This window comes from Fusarium odoratissimum (genome assembly GCF_000260195.1).
Source record: "Fusarium odoratissimum NRRL 54006 unplaced genomic scaffold supercont1.70, whole genome shotgun sequence".
NCBI classification, from domain to species: Eukaryota; Fungi; Ascomycota; class Sordariomycetes; order Hypocreales; family Nectriaceae; genus Fusarium; species Fusarium odoratissimum.
This window is the reverse complement of record NW_022158741.1, coordinates 32,949-47,401: the sequence shown is the minus strand read 5'-3', so window position 1 is coordinate 47,401 and position 14,453 is coordinate 32,949. Positions and strand designations below refer to the sequence as shown.

Sequence of the window (14,453 nt, the reverse complement as noted above, 5' to 3'; positions counted from 1 at the left end):
GCAGACGTCACCATGACCGACATCCGCCATGACAACCATCTTCACATGTGCCCACCATGATAAACCTTTTCTCTCAGCTCATGACCTTTCTGCTTCCTTAACTTCATCTGATGTGTTCTCTCCTAACATTGTGCAGGGTCTTCCCGTCGGCGCCAAGAATATACAAGCCGGCCTTATGAACAAGTAGTCGTACATGATCGTAACTTGGAGAACAGGACTACGTTCCGCAATGAGTGGATGCGGCAGCATCGGCCGCTGACGGACATTACGGCGGAAGAACCCAGATTACAAATGGTGTGCGAAGTTGACGGCGCGCAAATAAGCTTCGGGCACCGTCTCCAGATAGAACCGGCTCATCCGATCAGTCGCCGTATAAAGCTTCGAGCACTCCTGATCAGAAAATCGAGACATCCACATCATCTCAACAAGTTCTGACTTAGCCCCAAGTTTTTCGACTATCCATTCAGCATTTTCAATCGTTCATCATGCGTTTCGACCTTCAAACCCTCTTTCTCTCCGCGCTCGCCGTTACCACAGTCTCGTCCACCCCCATAGACGAGCCCACCATGGTGGAAAGATGTGCCACGACCTGCAGCCAATACTGCTCACCCCGGCCAGCAACTCTAGAGCAACAGCGAGAAATCTTCGCCAAGTTCGTCGCAACCGCCATCGGCCAACGCGACTTCTACAGGGCGTACAAAACGTTCGCGGCCGACGATGTTATCCAGCATAACCCTGCCATCATGTCGGGACTGCAAAATACTCTGGACTTCTTCAACTCGCAGCCTAACCTCGCCAGCACAAAATACACCATCATTAACACCAACTTTGGCGACAACCACATTGGGTACTTCCACTACCGTGTAGACATTGCCCCTGACGAGGAGCCTTTCGCTGTAGTGGACTTTTACCGCTTCAATGGAACATGTATCCAAGAGCATTGGGACGTGGTCCAGCAGTATGACGTTAACTCGCCTAATCCACTGGCTCTGTTTTGAGAGGAGTAGGCAATGATGCGACCGAAGGGTGCTAGGTTGGCAGTAAAGAAGCCTCTACTTTCTCAAGATGTAGACGGCCTGGCGTTTGTTTGGCTGTGACCGGGAAACATGTTGTAGCGAGGTCAAGGTCCGGAAGTAATGTCTTAGCTCCAGGAGAGCTCCTGACACTACCTTATATTATAACCCAAGTTGATCGCGATCCTCGGCAACAACGTCAGTTGGTTCTGCGACATGTGCAGGTCCTACGGCGGAAATTACATTTGTTCCGTTTTCAACTGCTCTAGTTTGGTCTGCCCTAAAGCTTTGAGCATTGATGAATGATGTCCGTTCTTTCGTCATCAAGATCACGCCGTGGCTAGAAGGACGGGAGCTCAGAGGGCACTGGCACCGGAAAGAAACTAGAAGTAGTGTCTACTGCTATAATAATGCTAAGATTTGTTTGTCTCCATGTGTTTACGTTCTGCTGTAAGGACGCGGATAACCCGCAGATAGATCGGTGGGTGCGGAGAAGCCATTGGGAGAAAGTTGAGAATGCGGTGTCACTGAAGCGAAAACTGCCTATGCAAGCAGCCATGCCCCACGGCCGCTTCACATCAACAGCAGTACCACCGCTGACAGAATGAACTACGAAGACCCACTTCTACAGGCTTTTCTCGTGTCGACGTCTCCCCCCCGTTTAAACCCAAGCGAACATGGCGAGACCATTCTATACCTCTCCATCCATGAGCTTGCCGCCATTAATAGGTCCCGTGGCCATGCTCCCTACGCAAATGTACGTTATGGTTTGATTACATTGTCAAATGTGCCCATAGGCAGCACCAACCTATCAGGTAAAGCTCTCCCCTTAACGAAACCGACAACTGTGCTCTCGTCTTGAACTACACGCACGGTAAACCGCATGCCGTCTGCCAGTGCCCATCTCAGAGTTCAGTCCGCTCTAAGGAAACGCATCAGGGTAGGTATAGTTGATTGTGGAGAAGCGGAATGTTGCGGGATCGTGGGGTCGTTGAGTGTGGAAGAGACGCACATCCATTCTAGGGCCGGTAAATTCTCCGCCCCTCAGGAATCGCAGAAACTCTACCTACAATTACTGTCGCATCCGACCTCTTCCAGAACACCCGCATTATCCACTCGCATTAACAGAGAGACTAGTTGCTTAATCCCCAAGTGGCACCTGGCTATGAGAGCCCTATTAGCCCTATAATTATACCTACCGCTATTTTAGCCTGTAAAAATTCTCTGCCCTAGTAGAACGCTAACCGCGGGTGCCAAAGAATTCTTTTCTACAGGAGAGAGTTAATAGATCCGAGAATGTATGTATGTATGTATGTATGTATATTTTTCGTCCGGGGGGCCGTAGGCCCCAAAAAGTCTCCTAATGGAGCACAGGACGTGCTGAGCTAAACTATCTACAATCGCTGCCGTGCTGATTCTCGCTCGGATCCTCTGCAAGGCCTCTTGCGTCGGAGCCGTATATATGCTTGAGCGTTTTTTGTACTTATCCCCCCAAGAGGCACCTCTCTACTCGTAGCCAGCTCTATAGTAGTTGTCGGTGAAGCACGTCCCATGGACATCAATACAGTTGATCTTAGCAGAGCTTCCCTCCAGCAACGCTTCTATCTAGTTCATCCAGCATATCATCGGCACAAATGGCGCATCTTATCGAGCCTGTTACCCGTCAGCGGGATGGCAAGGCGTAGCTGACATATCGCAGCCGCTTTTGGAGCCTGGAGTCAGGGAGGCTGAGATTAGCCTGTGCATATGGCAGTCTGAGGCTGCCTTAAGGTAGTCCCGGCTAGACGAGGGGCGCTGCAACGCTCTTCATCTGGCCGTGAGTATACGTAAGAAAAGGAAAGGAAGGTAACAAAAGAAATACGTGGAAGATAAAGAAGGAAAGAGAGTTGCGAGTACTTCTCTTATTATCGTCGCCTAATAGCAAGGGCATATCTTTCCAAAGAACTTACTGTCCTTAGATAGGTCAATAAACTTGGTAAAGTCTTTCCCTATTGCTAGATTGACTGTTATATTCGGCAAGGGTGCTAGCCTTAACCAATAGCACGGCGGTACCTTTCTGCAGTAGAAGATATAATCCGGTGCTTTGCGTCAGCCGCATGAACAGACCAGGCGTGCGTCGTCGTGGTCGAATCTCTTATAATATGTGGCGAAATCCCCATGGAGGGACCTCGCTGCCAGCAGATGGTGCAAGGCTGTACGCAGGAGCGAGAGCTCCGGCAGGCAGCCTGTGGTCGCCTTGAGATTAAGTCTCTTGTACTGCTTGGGAGCAGACGTAGATTACTATGCCTCGAATACTTCTTTCGGTTTTTATCTTGCGATTCTTTGCAAATAAGCCAGCGTTAGTTAAGCATCTTCGGGCTCGGGGAGTGATAACGCTACTCTTGCCAGTTTATCGGCCTGTTTATTGCCGGGAATATCGGTGTATCCTGGCACCTAAAGGACCTGGATGGCTCTATGCGATGTTGCCAGAGCCTGGAAATCGAGAAAGACATCTTAGGAGGAGTCGGAGGGTGTACCTCGCAGGCAAGTAGCGGCCGCGAGGTTATCTAGGCAAATAAAGATGTTCTGTGTTGCTGCATCTCGCAGGTTTAGGGCAGCCTTGAGGCCCTCCAATGCCCCGGTAGCTTCAGCGTCGAAGACCTCAGCAGGTCCAAGGCGACCCGATCCGTCAAAGGGTGCCTGCAATTATGTTATGTTATGTTATGTATATTTTTCGTCCGGGGGGCCATTGGCCCCGAAAAGTCTCCGAGGGGAGCACAGGACGTGCTGAGCTAAACTATCTACAATTACTGTCGCATCCGAATCTACCTAGAACACCCACAATGTCCACTTGCATCAACGGAGAGCGCCGGACGCCCTTTCCCCCAAGTGGCACCTGCCCTACTCGTAGCCAGCCCTACGGTAGTTTCAAACACATCGTCTTGGACGTCAAAGCAGGTGATCCTGGCAAAGTTGAATGCACCCGTTCTTCCATCTAGTTCATCCAGCATATCATCGGCACAAAGGCGCATTTACTTTCAAGAGGTCATCCCGTCAGCGGGATCTATTCCTCTCCAGCCTAGAATTCTCTTGCACAGATAGATCAAGTAGCTTTCCATACCCTGAGGCAGGAAGTCCATCATCCCCTAAGATCGCCAGTAGCTGCAACCTAGGACCATACATCCTTGGGGAAACCCCTCGCAGGGAAAAACCCAAGGCGGCTAGAACGCTGCTCTGTGGACAAGGCAGTCGCCTCGTTCCACGGTCTCCAGGTAAGCTCTGTACCGTTTCGACCCAGCGGTTTATGTCTAGTAGTCTCAGCCAGTGAGACATATCGTCGAGGCCCGGTGGTGTTCTGGGCAGCAGCCGAGGCTGCAGAAAGAAAGAGGAGAGTCTCTAGGTAATATGCGACTGCAGAGATCGGTCAAGCAGCTTCCAAGCTGCAAAAAGGGCAACGAACCATGTGGGGTCTGTGCATCAAGGTCGAGGGCACCAGAGGGCCCAGAAAGTCAAGCAGCCGAAGGCTGTTTGTGTTGTTCAGGCAGCCAAAGCTGCAGAGGTCAGTCAAGGCAGCGTTAAACTGCAGGCGAAGGTGAGAGTGAGGGTGAGGGCATGATGACCCTCGATGTTAAGCAGCAAGATGCTGCGAATGTCGTCTGGGCAGCCGAGGCTGCAGAAGTCGGTGTTACAGGAAGTCGAGGGGCACAGAGGCCGGAATGTCGCAGGCTCGCGAAGCCGAAATGTCGAGGTGAGAAGAAGTCGCAGATAAGACAAATGAAATGGTGCCCGGAGGCGATGTCAAGAGCCCGCGAAGCTCAGTGCCGTTGAAAACACTTGTTACGAAGAAAGGTTAACTCTCTGAATCCCTTTCTTCCAGCAGCTGTTAGGGTCCCGCTAGTCCCGCAGCTGCTTTTGTTGCCATTTTGGCCTGTAAAAATTTTCTGCCCTAGCAGAACGCTAACAGCGGGTGCCAAGGAAAATTTTTTACAGGAGAGAGTTGTGCCTGCAATTACAGGATGTAACCCATGTGTCGCAGGGTAGGCATTAGTAATCTAGCTATATGCTTTAAGTAACTCTGCGGGATGGAATACCACGCACAAGAGATAACTTAAGACATCAATCAACACATTTGCTGCTGCTCATCATATTCACTCTAACCCTTTAAGCACGCTCAGTGCGACAGTAAGTGAAGTTGTTGATTTTTGGTGGTGGCTTTTTTATTTTGCTTGCCGAAAGAGGGGTTGTGGATGGTACCTCATTGGTAGATTGGCGGCTGGGAAAGGGCTCCAGTTTCCTTTATCATAATATTATTCTTGTATCAAGAAAAGGAGGGGGAATTGAACCGACCGCTCCCTGACAGACTGATCAAAAAGAATCAAGTCGACAATCAACAACATCACAATATTCTGCTGCACAGCTTAATACACCCACCCCATCGTATAGCTGCGTATCCAACAACACCTAAAAAGACAGAACAGAGACAGAAGAAAAAGGACGAGCTTCTGGGGACTAGATTGATCCTTAAATGTGAAAATTAACCTCATTTTAATTGGACATCGAACCTACTCTCGTATCCAACATTTCCCAGCCGACAATCTTACAAGGATCTGCCCCACCTCAAGCACTGGGGTCCAATGAGCGGCCAGTAACATGATTGACCAACGTCTGCAAACCGCCAAGATAAGATTATTGTCATGGCAACGCAGTGAAGAAACAGAAAACAACATGACGCCATCCCCCAATGTCTAGAAGATCCCAAACCAAGCATATGCCTACACCAGAACAGCCATTAGCAACCCCACGTAAAGTCATGTCGCTCGACCAGCGTATACAATCGTGGCTACAACAAATCGAACCTGCATCAAAGGACAAGCATTCCGCGAAGCGCCGTCGATTAAATCCCCCGACTCCAGAGCCGTCGCGAAGCGGCCACAGCATGGGTTCCAGCAGATCTACAAAGCGCCGCGCAAATGACGCGCACGATGACATGGAGGATACCTTTGAGACGCCGCGGCCGCTGAAACTCAAAGCCCCGAGAAGTGAATCTGGTACCTCTTTACCTTCGTCATCAGCTGCATCGTCCAAGTCTGGGTACTACTCGCCAACGAAACAGTTGCGTAACCTAGAGTTTCACCCCAGAGGCGTTGACCCTAGAGAGCTTAAGGACTTTCACAATAAGCCAGCTAGCTTAAAAACGCTCTTGCAAAAGATTGATCACAGTTCGTCCGGTTTCGGGATTCTGCCATTGTCACAGCGCGCTTTGATGGATGAACTGGATGACGAGATTTACAACGACTTCGAATGGGCAAGACAACCACCTTTCAGAGATATATATTTCTCGAATGATCGTGATAACCTGGGTCATACACCACCGCCGGAAATAATCCAGACGATTCTTCATGAGGCAGGTGAATGCAACAAGAGAGGCTGCTCAGAAGCGCATTGGAACGTCGAGGTTCATCATTTAGTGCTGAAAGCCGCAGTGAGACCCTTGCAGGGTCCACGGTCGAATCAGTTCTTTGACTTCCTTCTCAGGTGAGATTCTTGTCTGGCGCGACATGTGTTAATCATACTGACCGATTCAGCACCACCGCGTCGATCTTGCCCGAGTACCAAGCGACATCAGCGTCTAAGAAAGTTGATTTTTGCATGTATACCGATCCGAGATTTGGTGGATCGTCACAAATCTCCGAAACCATCCTGGCTTTGAGGAATGTTTTACCCATGGGCATTTTCAACCACGCCAACCTAGCTCCGCTGTCCGACCGCCCCATCGCAGTCAGCATCGAAACTAAAAAGACAGGCGAAGGGTGGGAAAACGCTCGACTACAAATGGAAGTATGGATGGCAGCCCACTGGCAATTCCTACGCAAGCTTCTGGAACTACGACGCCTCGCAGCAGAGGCAGTATCTTCTCTGAAACAAACAACCGAGGGCGTGACACTTGATCCGGAAGAGAAATGTAAACTACCAGAGTTTCTCCCTGGTATTATCATTCAGGGGCACGATTGGCATCTTGTCATCACGACGCCGGATGGTGAAAAGACTCTTTTTTGGCAAAAGAAGAATTTCGGTCAGACATCTGAGTCCAAAGGGATTTATACGATTATTTACAATTTGCAACTGTTGCGAAGATGGGCGCAGGAGGAGTATTGGAAATGGATGAGGGAATTGTTACTTGGATGGCCACGGCATAAGGGGGAAGTGTTTGTCGTTGGAGCTTATTGATAAGTTTATCTTGATCTCCATCTTGGAGTTTATTGCACCGTATAGGCAAGCGATTAGTCTAGAAATTATTATACCCTTATATTATAGTACAGCTTTTATTTTTTGTTGGTTGTTTATAGGGGCTTATAAGGTGTGCGTACCATCATTGGCAATATTCCATACTCAGGCCAAAGCAATAGCAAGCGTCGATTCTTGAAAAGGACCCAGTCATGATATTAGGGATACATTTATTACCGTATCATTAAATAAAATCCGCTTTTTGTATTAACGTGAATCACTAGTATGTTATGTTATGTTATGTTATGTTATGTTATGTTATGTTATGTTATGTTATGTTATGTTATGTTATGTTATATTATGTTATGTTATGTTATGTTATGTTATATATATTTTTCATCCGGGGGGCCGTCGGCCCCAGAAGTCTCCTAATGGAGCACAGGACGTGCTGAGCTAGAGAAATCGGAATCTATCTATACACTAATTGCAGAAATGCTATTGGCCATAAAGGATTAGTCGTTCGCGACGCGAATTTAGTCTCTCCCATGGCGTCCAATTTCTGCAAACGCGTCAGTGAACCGCACTCTATCCAGCATATCATCGGCACAAATGGCGCATCTTATCGAGCCTGTTACCCGTCAGCGGGATGGCAAGGCGTAGCTGACATATCGCAGCCGCTTTTGGAGCCTGGAGTCAGGGAGGCTGAGATCAGCCTGTGCGTATGGCAGTCTGAGGCTGCCTTAAGGTAGTCCCGGCTAGACGAGGGGCGCTGCAATGCTCTTCATCTGGCTATGAGTATATGTAAGAAAAGGAAAGGAAGGTAATAAAAGAAATATATGGAAGATAAAGAAGGAAAGAGAATTATAAGTGCTTCTCTTGTTATTATCGCCTAATAGCAAGGGCATATCTTTCTAAAGAACTTACTGTCCTTAGATAGGTTGATAAACTTGATAAAGTCTTTCCTTATTGCTAGATTAACTATTGCATTTAGTAAGGGTATTAGCCTTAACCGATGGCGCGGCAGTACCTTTCTGCAGTAGAAGATATGATCCGGTGCTTTGCATCAGCCGCATGAACAGACTAGGCGTGCATCGTTATGGTCGAATCTCTTATAATATGTGGTAAAATCCCTATGGAGGGACCTCGCTGCCAGCAGATAGTGTAAGGCTATATGCAGGAGCGAGAGCTCCGGTGGGCAGCCTGTGGTCGCCTTGAGATTAAGTCTCTTGTACTACTTAGGAGTAGACGTAGACTACTATGCCTTAAATGCTTCTTTTGGTTTTTGTCTTATGATCCTTTGTAAATAAGCTAGTATTAGTTAAGTATCTTCAGGCTCAGGGAGTAACAACGCTACTCTTGCCAGTTTATTGGCCTATTTATTGCTAGGAATATTAGTGTATCCTGGCACCTAAAGGACCTAGATGGCTCTATGCGATATTGCTAGAGCCTGGAAATTAAGAAAGATATCTTAGGAGGAGTCAGAGGGTATACCTCGCAGGCAAGTAGCGGCCGCAAGGTTATCTAGGCAAATAAAGATATTCTGTATTACTGCATCTCGCAGGTTTAGGGCAGCCTTAAGGCCCTCTAATGCCCTGGTAGCTTTAGCGTCGAAGACCTCAGCAGGTCTAAGGCGACCTAATCCGTCAAAGATTAGGATATTGTTCTAGTGGATGGTAAAGCCGTAGCTGGCTACTCCTTCTGAGGACAGAGAGCCATCGGAGTATATAACCAAAGTAAGCAAGTCGAGAGACTCGACCCAGCGGATAAAGGCGTCGGCCGATTTCTCTTTCGATGCTATCTGGAGCGGAGGTATCTGTTCTTTATAGAAGTATCACTAAACGAGTTTAGGCCGTGAACAGGATGCCAAGAGTTCGTCTATGCATCGAAGACGTGTCCTAAAGATGCTTTCTGTCTGTATTTAGTATCTTCGCTTAATGAGGTTATAGTAAGTAGGTTAGTGAGGCCGGCGTGGCGGGCGCGTTCGGCCCGCCAGAGGGTAAGCTTCATCCAACGATTTAAGTTGCGCAGAGAATCTAAGTCGCCTTGCTTCAAGCAGTTAATCGACTAGTAGTATACTGCTTTCTCTTTGTAGGATGGCGGTAGGTGTCGTCTTCCAGATAGGAAGTATGGCTCTTATCGCCTGGTTTATAGCTTTAGTTATTATTTAAACGAGGTGCTGATTACTGGATGGTAGGTCCTTTGTGGGCTGGTTCTAACGTGGCCTGGACCTGCCTGGGTACCACGCCTCAGAGCCATGAAGTAATACTAGCTCGACATATGCTCTGATGGCACTTCGAACGGCGCTCGGCAGAGGGCCGTGTATCATGTTAGTAAGGCCTCGTAGATGGTAGGCCACTGCCTTTGCTTTAGCCGCCCACTTCTCGACATGAACTTAGAACAATAGTCTGCTATCTAGCCAGATGCCAAGCCAGCGCAGAGCTGATTCGGGGTGCTTCTCTATATTATCGTGGCATACTGCTGGAGCAGTACTAAGCTTGCTATGGGAGAAGTGCATAACTTCGGTCTTCTTCGTATCAAAGGAAACGCCGTTTGCTGCACCCTATCGCACCATCTTGGCGATAGAGCTAGATGCCATAGCAGTGGTCTTATCTACTATGTTACCTATAGATAGGATAGCCGTGTTATCTGCATAGCCGAAACGACCTCGTAGGTTGCCCAGTCGGTAGATTGGCTCGGTGTAGAGCAGAAAGAGTATCGGCGATACTGGCGACCCCTGAGGGAGGCCGCACTGGAGGGGAGAAGAGGGCGTGATGATGTCCTGGTACCTGATATGCGCAGACCGGCCGCCCATAAAGGAGCCAGTCCAGCGAGCCAGATGGTTAGGCTAGCCCTGTTTGCGGAGATGCAGGATGAGCCTATTGCATATAACGGTGTCGAAGGCGCCCTGAATATCTATTGTTACCAGAGTCGCTACTTTCTTGCATGTAAACGCTTCTTTGATGTCGTGGATCAGGGCAGTCACTAGGTCTATTGCCGACCTCTTGGGCAGCGCTCCAGCTTGCTGCAGATGAAGGACACTGTAGTGCATAGCTGCCCAGGCTAGGCGGCGCGCAATCAGTCGCTTAAGTCCCTTGCCGAGGCAAGAGAGCAGTGAGATGGGCCGCCATGCTTGCGGCTCTGTGAGGTCTCTGCGTCCTGGTTTCGCGATTATGACTACCTCGGCCTCCTTGAATGGTTTTGGATGATGGCCTATGGTAAGGCACCTTTCGAAGAGACGGTGGATGTGTGTCCTGATGATGTGCTATACTGCTTCGAGAAGTTTGACTGTAATGTTGTCTGACCCGGGGGATGTGTTGCCTGTGCTGAGGGTTGCGTATTGCACCTCTTCTATGGAGATCTCCGAAGGGAGCGGTATTAGTCTATGAGGAGTGAGAGGCATCTAAGGGTTTGTAATGTCGTCTTCTGCAGTTCTGTGTTCTAATGTGGCTTATCGGAGTGCATTGGCTTTATCTATCTGGCTTTCGTATACGACGTTATCGACCTGTAGAGGTGGCGGCTGGAAGGCTCCTGGGGACTTTAGCCACCGGATAGCTTTGAAAATATCGCTACTGCTAGAGAAGCCATTGATAAGGTTATGCCAATAGCGTCTCTTGGCCCGACGGACCACGCGATGAAAACCTCTTTTGGCGATCTGAATGTCCTGGTTGAAGCTGAGTAGGTAGCTTCTTCTGATGGCTTGAAAAGCAGCCGCGGCGTCGGCGTACTCCTCTGTCTACCAGGGAGCTAGGCATCTGCCTTTCTGCGCGGGCCTCCTAGATGCTTTTGCTGCTGATGTTAGTAGGCTTATAAGTAAAGAGGTAAGCTCATCCAGCTCCTCGGGGGTCAAATCTGTCAGGGGTATTCCTATAGCGCCAAGCTTTATGATCTCGATGAATCGTTTAAGCTCGTCTTCTGTCTTAACTTGGATCTTGGCTGGTTATACTGGAGTCGATCTGATGTTAAGGAAGGTTAAGCTGAGTATGAAATGGTCGGAGCTAGTGGCGAGATGGTCCTTAATGGTAGCTTTGGCCAGTGGCATATTGGTAAAGGCCAGGTTAATTGTATTACCATGTGGATTTGTCGGGATATCTAGAGTGTTAAGAAGATTGAGGTCATTCTCTGACGCCTATTCCGCTACCTTGTGGCCGCGGTTTGTTGCTTGGCCCGTCTGCTAACTACGATGCCTGGCATTGAAATCGCCAGCAATGAGGCAGCGCTCTGGAACAGGCCAGCGAAATAGCGTGTTTAGGGTATCCCTCTTGTTATTCTGGCGATAAAAGTTGATTATTGTTATGCCGTTGACTGTGATCTAAAGAATGTTACGTGTCTCAAAGGGGCGAATCTGGTCAGCCAGAAGTCTTAGGTCTCGTTGGATATATGTCATTACTCTAGGCCGAGTGTCGTTGCTGTTCTATATGTCGACTGGCGTGAACGTGTTGTAGGCAGGATGTGTCTTGGTTAGGCAGCGGGCTTTAGTATGAGCTGTCTACGGCTCCTGCAAGAGTATAATGTTATATTGTTCTAAGTCGGCTAGCGCCAGGGCGTAGTCGTGGGCCAGAGGGATCTTGCTGACGTTGGCCTGGAAGACCTTGAGTGGCTTCTTGTTGTTCTTTTGTGTCTGCGAGTACCTATTCCTGGTTATAGTCATGAGTACGGCTTGTCAGGATTATATGATGCTTCTTCTTCGGTGAGCTTAGTTTATGATGCTTAGGCTCCTCCTCTGCTTCGTAGGTAGCCCGGGGAGCTGTGGCCACTATGATGCACGAGGGTGCTCCTGACGCAGCTGGACTCGGAGCGTGAGCGTCTGGCTGTTCATCTAGTCCGATGTTGCCCCTTTGCAGCTTAGCCGCTCCTTGTTCGGTTTCCATATGCGTCTCTAGTTATGTTTCTAAATATCGTTGTCGGTATGTTTCCGCGCCTACCATTTGGACATGTTCTCGTTGTTCTTTGGTAAGCCGGCGAAGGATGCCGCGTACTTTCTTCGGCCAAGCTGGGCACTTATAAAGGCTGGCCTCGTAGGGCCCTAAGCAGTTAACGCACTGTTCTGGTGCAGCATAGCCATCTGCGATATAGTCAGTCTTGCTACAGCGTCGGCAGACTGGCTATCTACGGCAGTTGCGGGCAAAGTAGTAGTCTTAGCATGTTTTGCACTGTTTAGGTTGGATGGTTTTGTCTATAAGTCTGGCTGCACGGCTGCCAAAGAGGGACCAGAATCTCTTAGTAGGCTTAAGAAAGGACATAAGTAGAGTCTTAGTTAAGGGATTATCTGAGAATTGTCTCCTAGTATGTATATTAACGGGCTTAAGCCCTGTCTAGATTTCTATCTTATTGCTAATAACGCTGTTACTATCTACCTTATTACTGCAAAAGTCGGTTAGTCTTCTGGGAAAGTATGAGACCACATAAGTATGCCATTCCTTGTTCGTTTCTACTGCCATAGCTCCCAGCTTAGCCGCCCACTCGGCCCGCTTCTCTACCAGAAAGTCGCGCGTTTCAAGGTCGGCAGCCAGGATGGCCCATCCTGATCTAACTTCAAACACCTGTCGGATCTTGTCTGAGACGGCGCCGAGTTTTTCCCGGATCAGGGTCCGGATTGCATAGCCACTATGGGTCCTGGCCGGAGCTCCGGCTTCTAGACGGATGAAGACATGGAGGTCTTGTCGGGGTGGAGCGATGGTCGATTGTTGCCCTTGGCGATGAAGTGGGTCAGATTGTCGGTGTTGTTGTTGATGTTGGGGAGTTGGGCGGGCGCGGTTAGTGGGGAGCGAGGCGGCGACGCTGCTGTAGGTAGGCTTAGAAGCTGGTGCATCGCCGGAAAGCTCTTGTTTCCAAATGCCGAGGAAGCTGTCGGCGAATTGCTGAGCGAAACGTCGCTGCGGTCCGGCGGTGAATTGCTGAGCGGCTTCTTCAAACTTGGCGCGAAAGGCTTGGGGAGCCATCAGCTTAGTGTTGTACTCTTCTACGCGCTCGCAGGCGAGGTCATTGGCCGATTTGATAATAGAGATTGGCTGTTCAAAGATCGATGTGGGGTTGGCACGCTCAGCTCCTTCCATAGCTGCAGCAGTGGTGGCGGCGTTGAGTAGTGAGGACGGTGTCTGCGCCGTCCGCCCGGGTCCGGGTGAAACACCAACGGGACCGTTAACGATTGCAGGGCTGTTTTGCAGGAGAGCTGCACGGGCTCCTCGGTCTAGATTGGCGGGAGTGTGGATCCCAAGATCAAAGCGATCCGAGACATCGGGCGGGCTCGTCATGGACGAGGCCATCGCCGCGGCTTGCGGCTGCGCGAAGCGCAGGTTGGGTCGTTTGTTGTGCGCTTGTTAAGGATCTTGGTGCAGACAGGGGCACTTTCTTAACACTTGTATGCCAAGAAAGTGTGATGACAAAGGAAGGTGTTCGCGTTTGTAACCGCTAGGGTCGTAACACTCTAGCTATATACTAGGGTAGGTGTAGTGGGAGAAAAATTAGGGTTACTGAATTTTGGGACACTGAGCCCTATCGCCTTCCGTAGCCGGGAGGTTTTCCACAGCCCAAGGGATAATGGCCTAACTAGTTGGCTACTGGCCGGCGCGACTATATGGTGCAGAACAGGGGCCCCATAATGATGCCAGAATTATTATTATTAAAGCTTTTGCTTTATGCCACAGTTGGTCGCTCTGACCTGTTCGTAATAGTGGTGCCTCAGAAATTACTAATTCATCAAGCGATTTGCCAGACATTGGGTCGGCGCCTGCTTAGAAAGCAAGGTTATAATATGGCAATCTCGAGGCATGGATTCGTTTTATGCAATTTACTACCATTGACCTTTAGATCCGAGATGCAGGCCTAACCTGCATTTATTATGAAGCCTTGCAAATTACCTCAGGCAATAAAGCTTTTCTGTACTGAGTCTTGATTGTAAGATAGGTAGGACTGGATTATATCGTGGGTAAGCTTTGCTAGAGGTCTTTAAACACATCATCCCAAGCATAGCAGTCCTTTATAATAGAGATACTAATTAATCCAAAGGTAGAATGCCTAAGGATTATAACTACTCGACCTCGGGTATAAGGAATTAATTACGTGTCTAAACTGTTTATTTAAAGGACTATAGCTTTGAGTTTAGGTGATCTATCTACGGCCTATACTTTAGGCTAGTAAAGCCGAATTCTTTGGCTCTATAGTCTCTTTAGAATGCCAGCAGCGCTGTGCAAAGCCTGCAAGGAGCATGAGGCTTAGCCTCTAAGCCTATATGAAGTA

General features: G+C 49.0%; 4 protein-coding genes across 4 annotated transcripts; 2 read left to right on the top strand and 2 right to left on the bottom strand.

Annotated features, from left to right (window-relative positions):
• Positions 1 to 485: 485 nt before the first annotated feature.
• FOIG_16243 (uncharacterized protein) lies at positions 486 to 998 on the top strand (the record flags this gene model as incomplete). Its single annotated transcript, XM_031217677.1, has 1 exon — positions 486 to 998. One exon carries the CDS (start codon positions 486 to 488, stop codon positions 996 to 998), a length of 513 nt encoding a protein of 170 aa, XP_031052612.1.
• A 4,804-nt stretch (positions 999 to 5,802) lies between these two features.
• On the top strand, positions 5,803 to 7,220 carry FOIG_16242 (uncharacterized protein; the record flags this gene model as incomplete). Its single annotated transcript, XM_031217676.1, has 2 exons — positions 5,803 to 6,527; positions 6,578 to 7,220. The coding sequence occupies 2 exons, from the start codon at positions 5,803 to 5,805 to the stop codon at positions 7,218 to 7,220; spliced, it is 1,368 nt and encodes a 455-aa protein (XP_031052611.1).
• A 4,483-nt stretch (positions 7,221 to 11,703) lies between these two features.
• Positions 11,704 to 11,865, bottom strand: FOIG_16241 (uncharacterized protein; the record flags this gene model as incomplete). The annotated part of the gene is made up of 1 exon (XM_031217675.1): positions 11,704 to 11,865. One exon carries the CDS (start codon positions 11,863 to 11,865, stop codon positions 11,704 to 11,706), a length of 162 nt encoding a protein of 53 aa, XP_031052610.1.
• A 608-nt stretch (positions 11,866 to 12,473) lies between these two features.
• On the bottom strand, positions 12,474 to 13,614 carry FOIG_16240 (uncharacterized protein). The gene has a single exon (XM_031217674.1). The coding sequence runs from the start codon at positions 13,478 to 13,480 to the stop codon at positions 12,530 to 12,532; it is 951 nt and encodes a 316-aa protein (XP_031052609.1). The 5' UTR covers positions 13,481 to 13,614; the 3' UTR covers positions 12,474 to 12,529.
• Positions 13,615 to 14,453: the final 839 nt, after the last annotated feature.

Excerpts from the sequence above, each read along its gene's own strand:
- FOIG_16240 (XM_031217674.1), bottom strand. The coding sequence starts at position 13,480 with ATGGCCTCGTCCATGACGAGCCCGCCCGATGTCTCGGATCGCTTTGAT.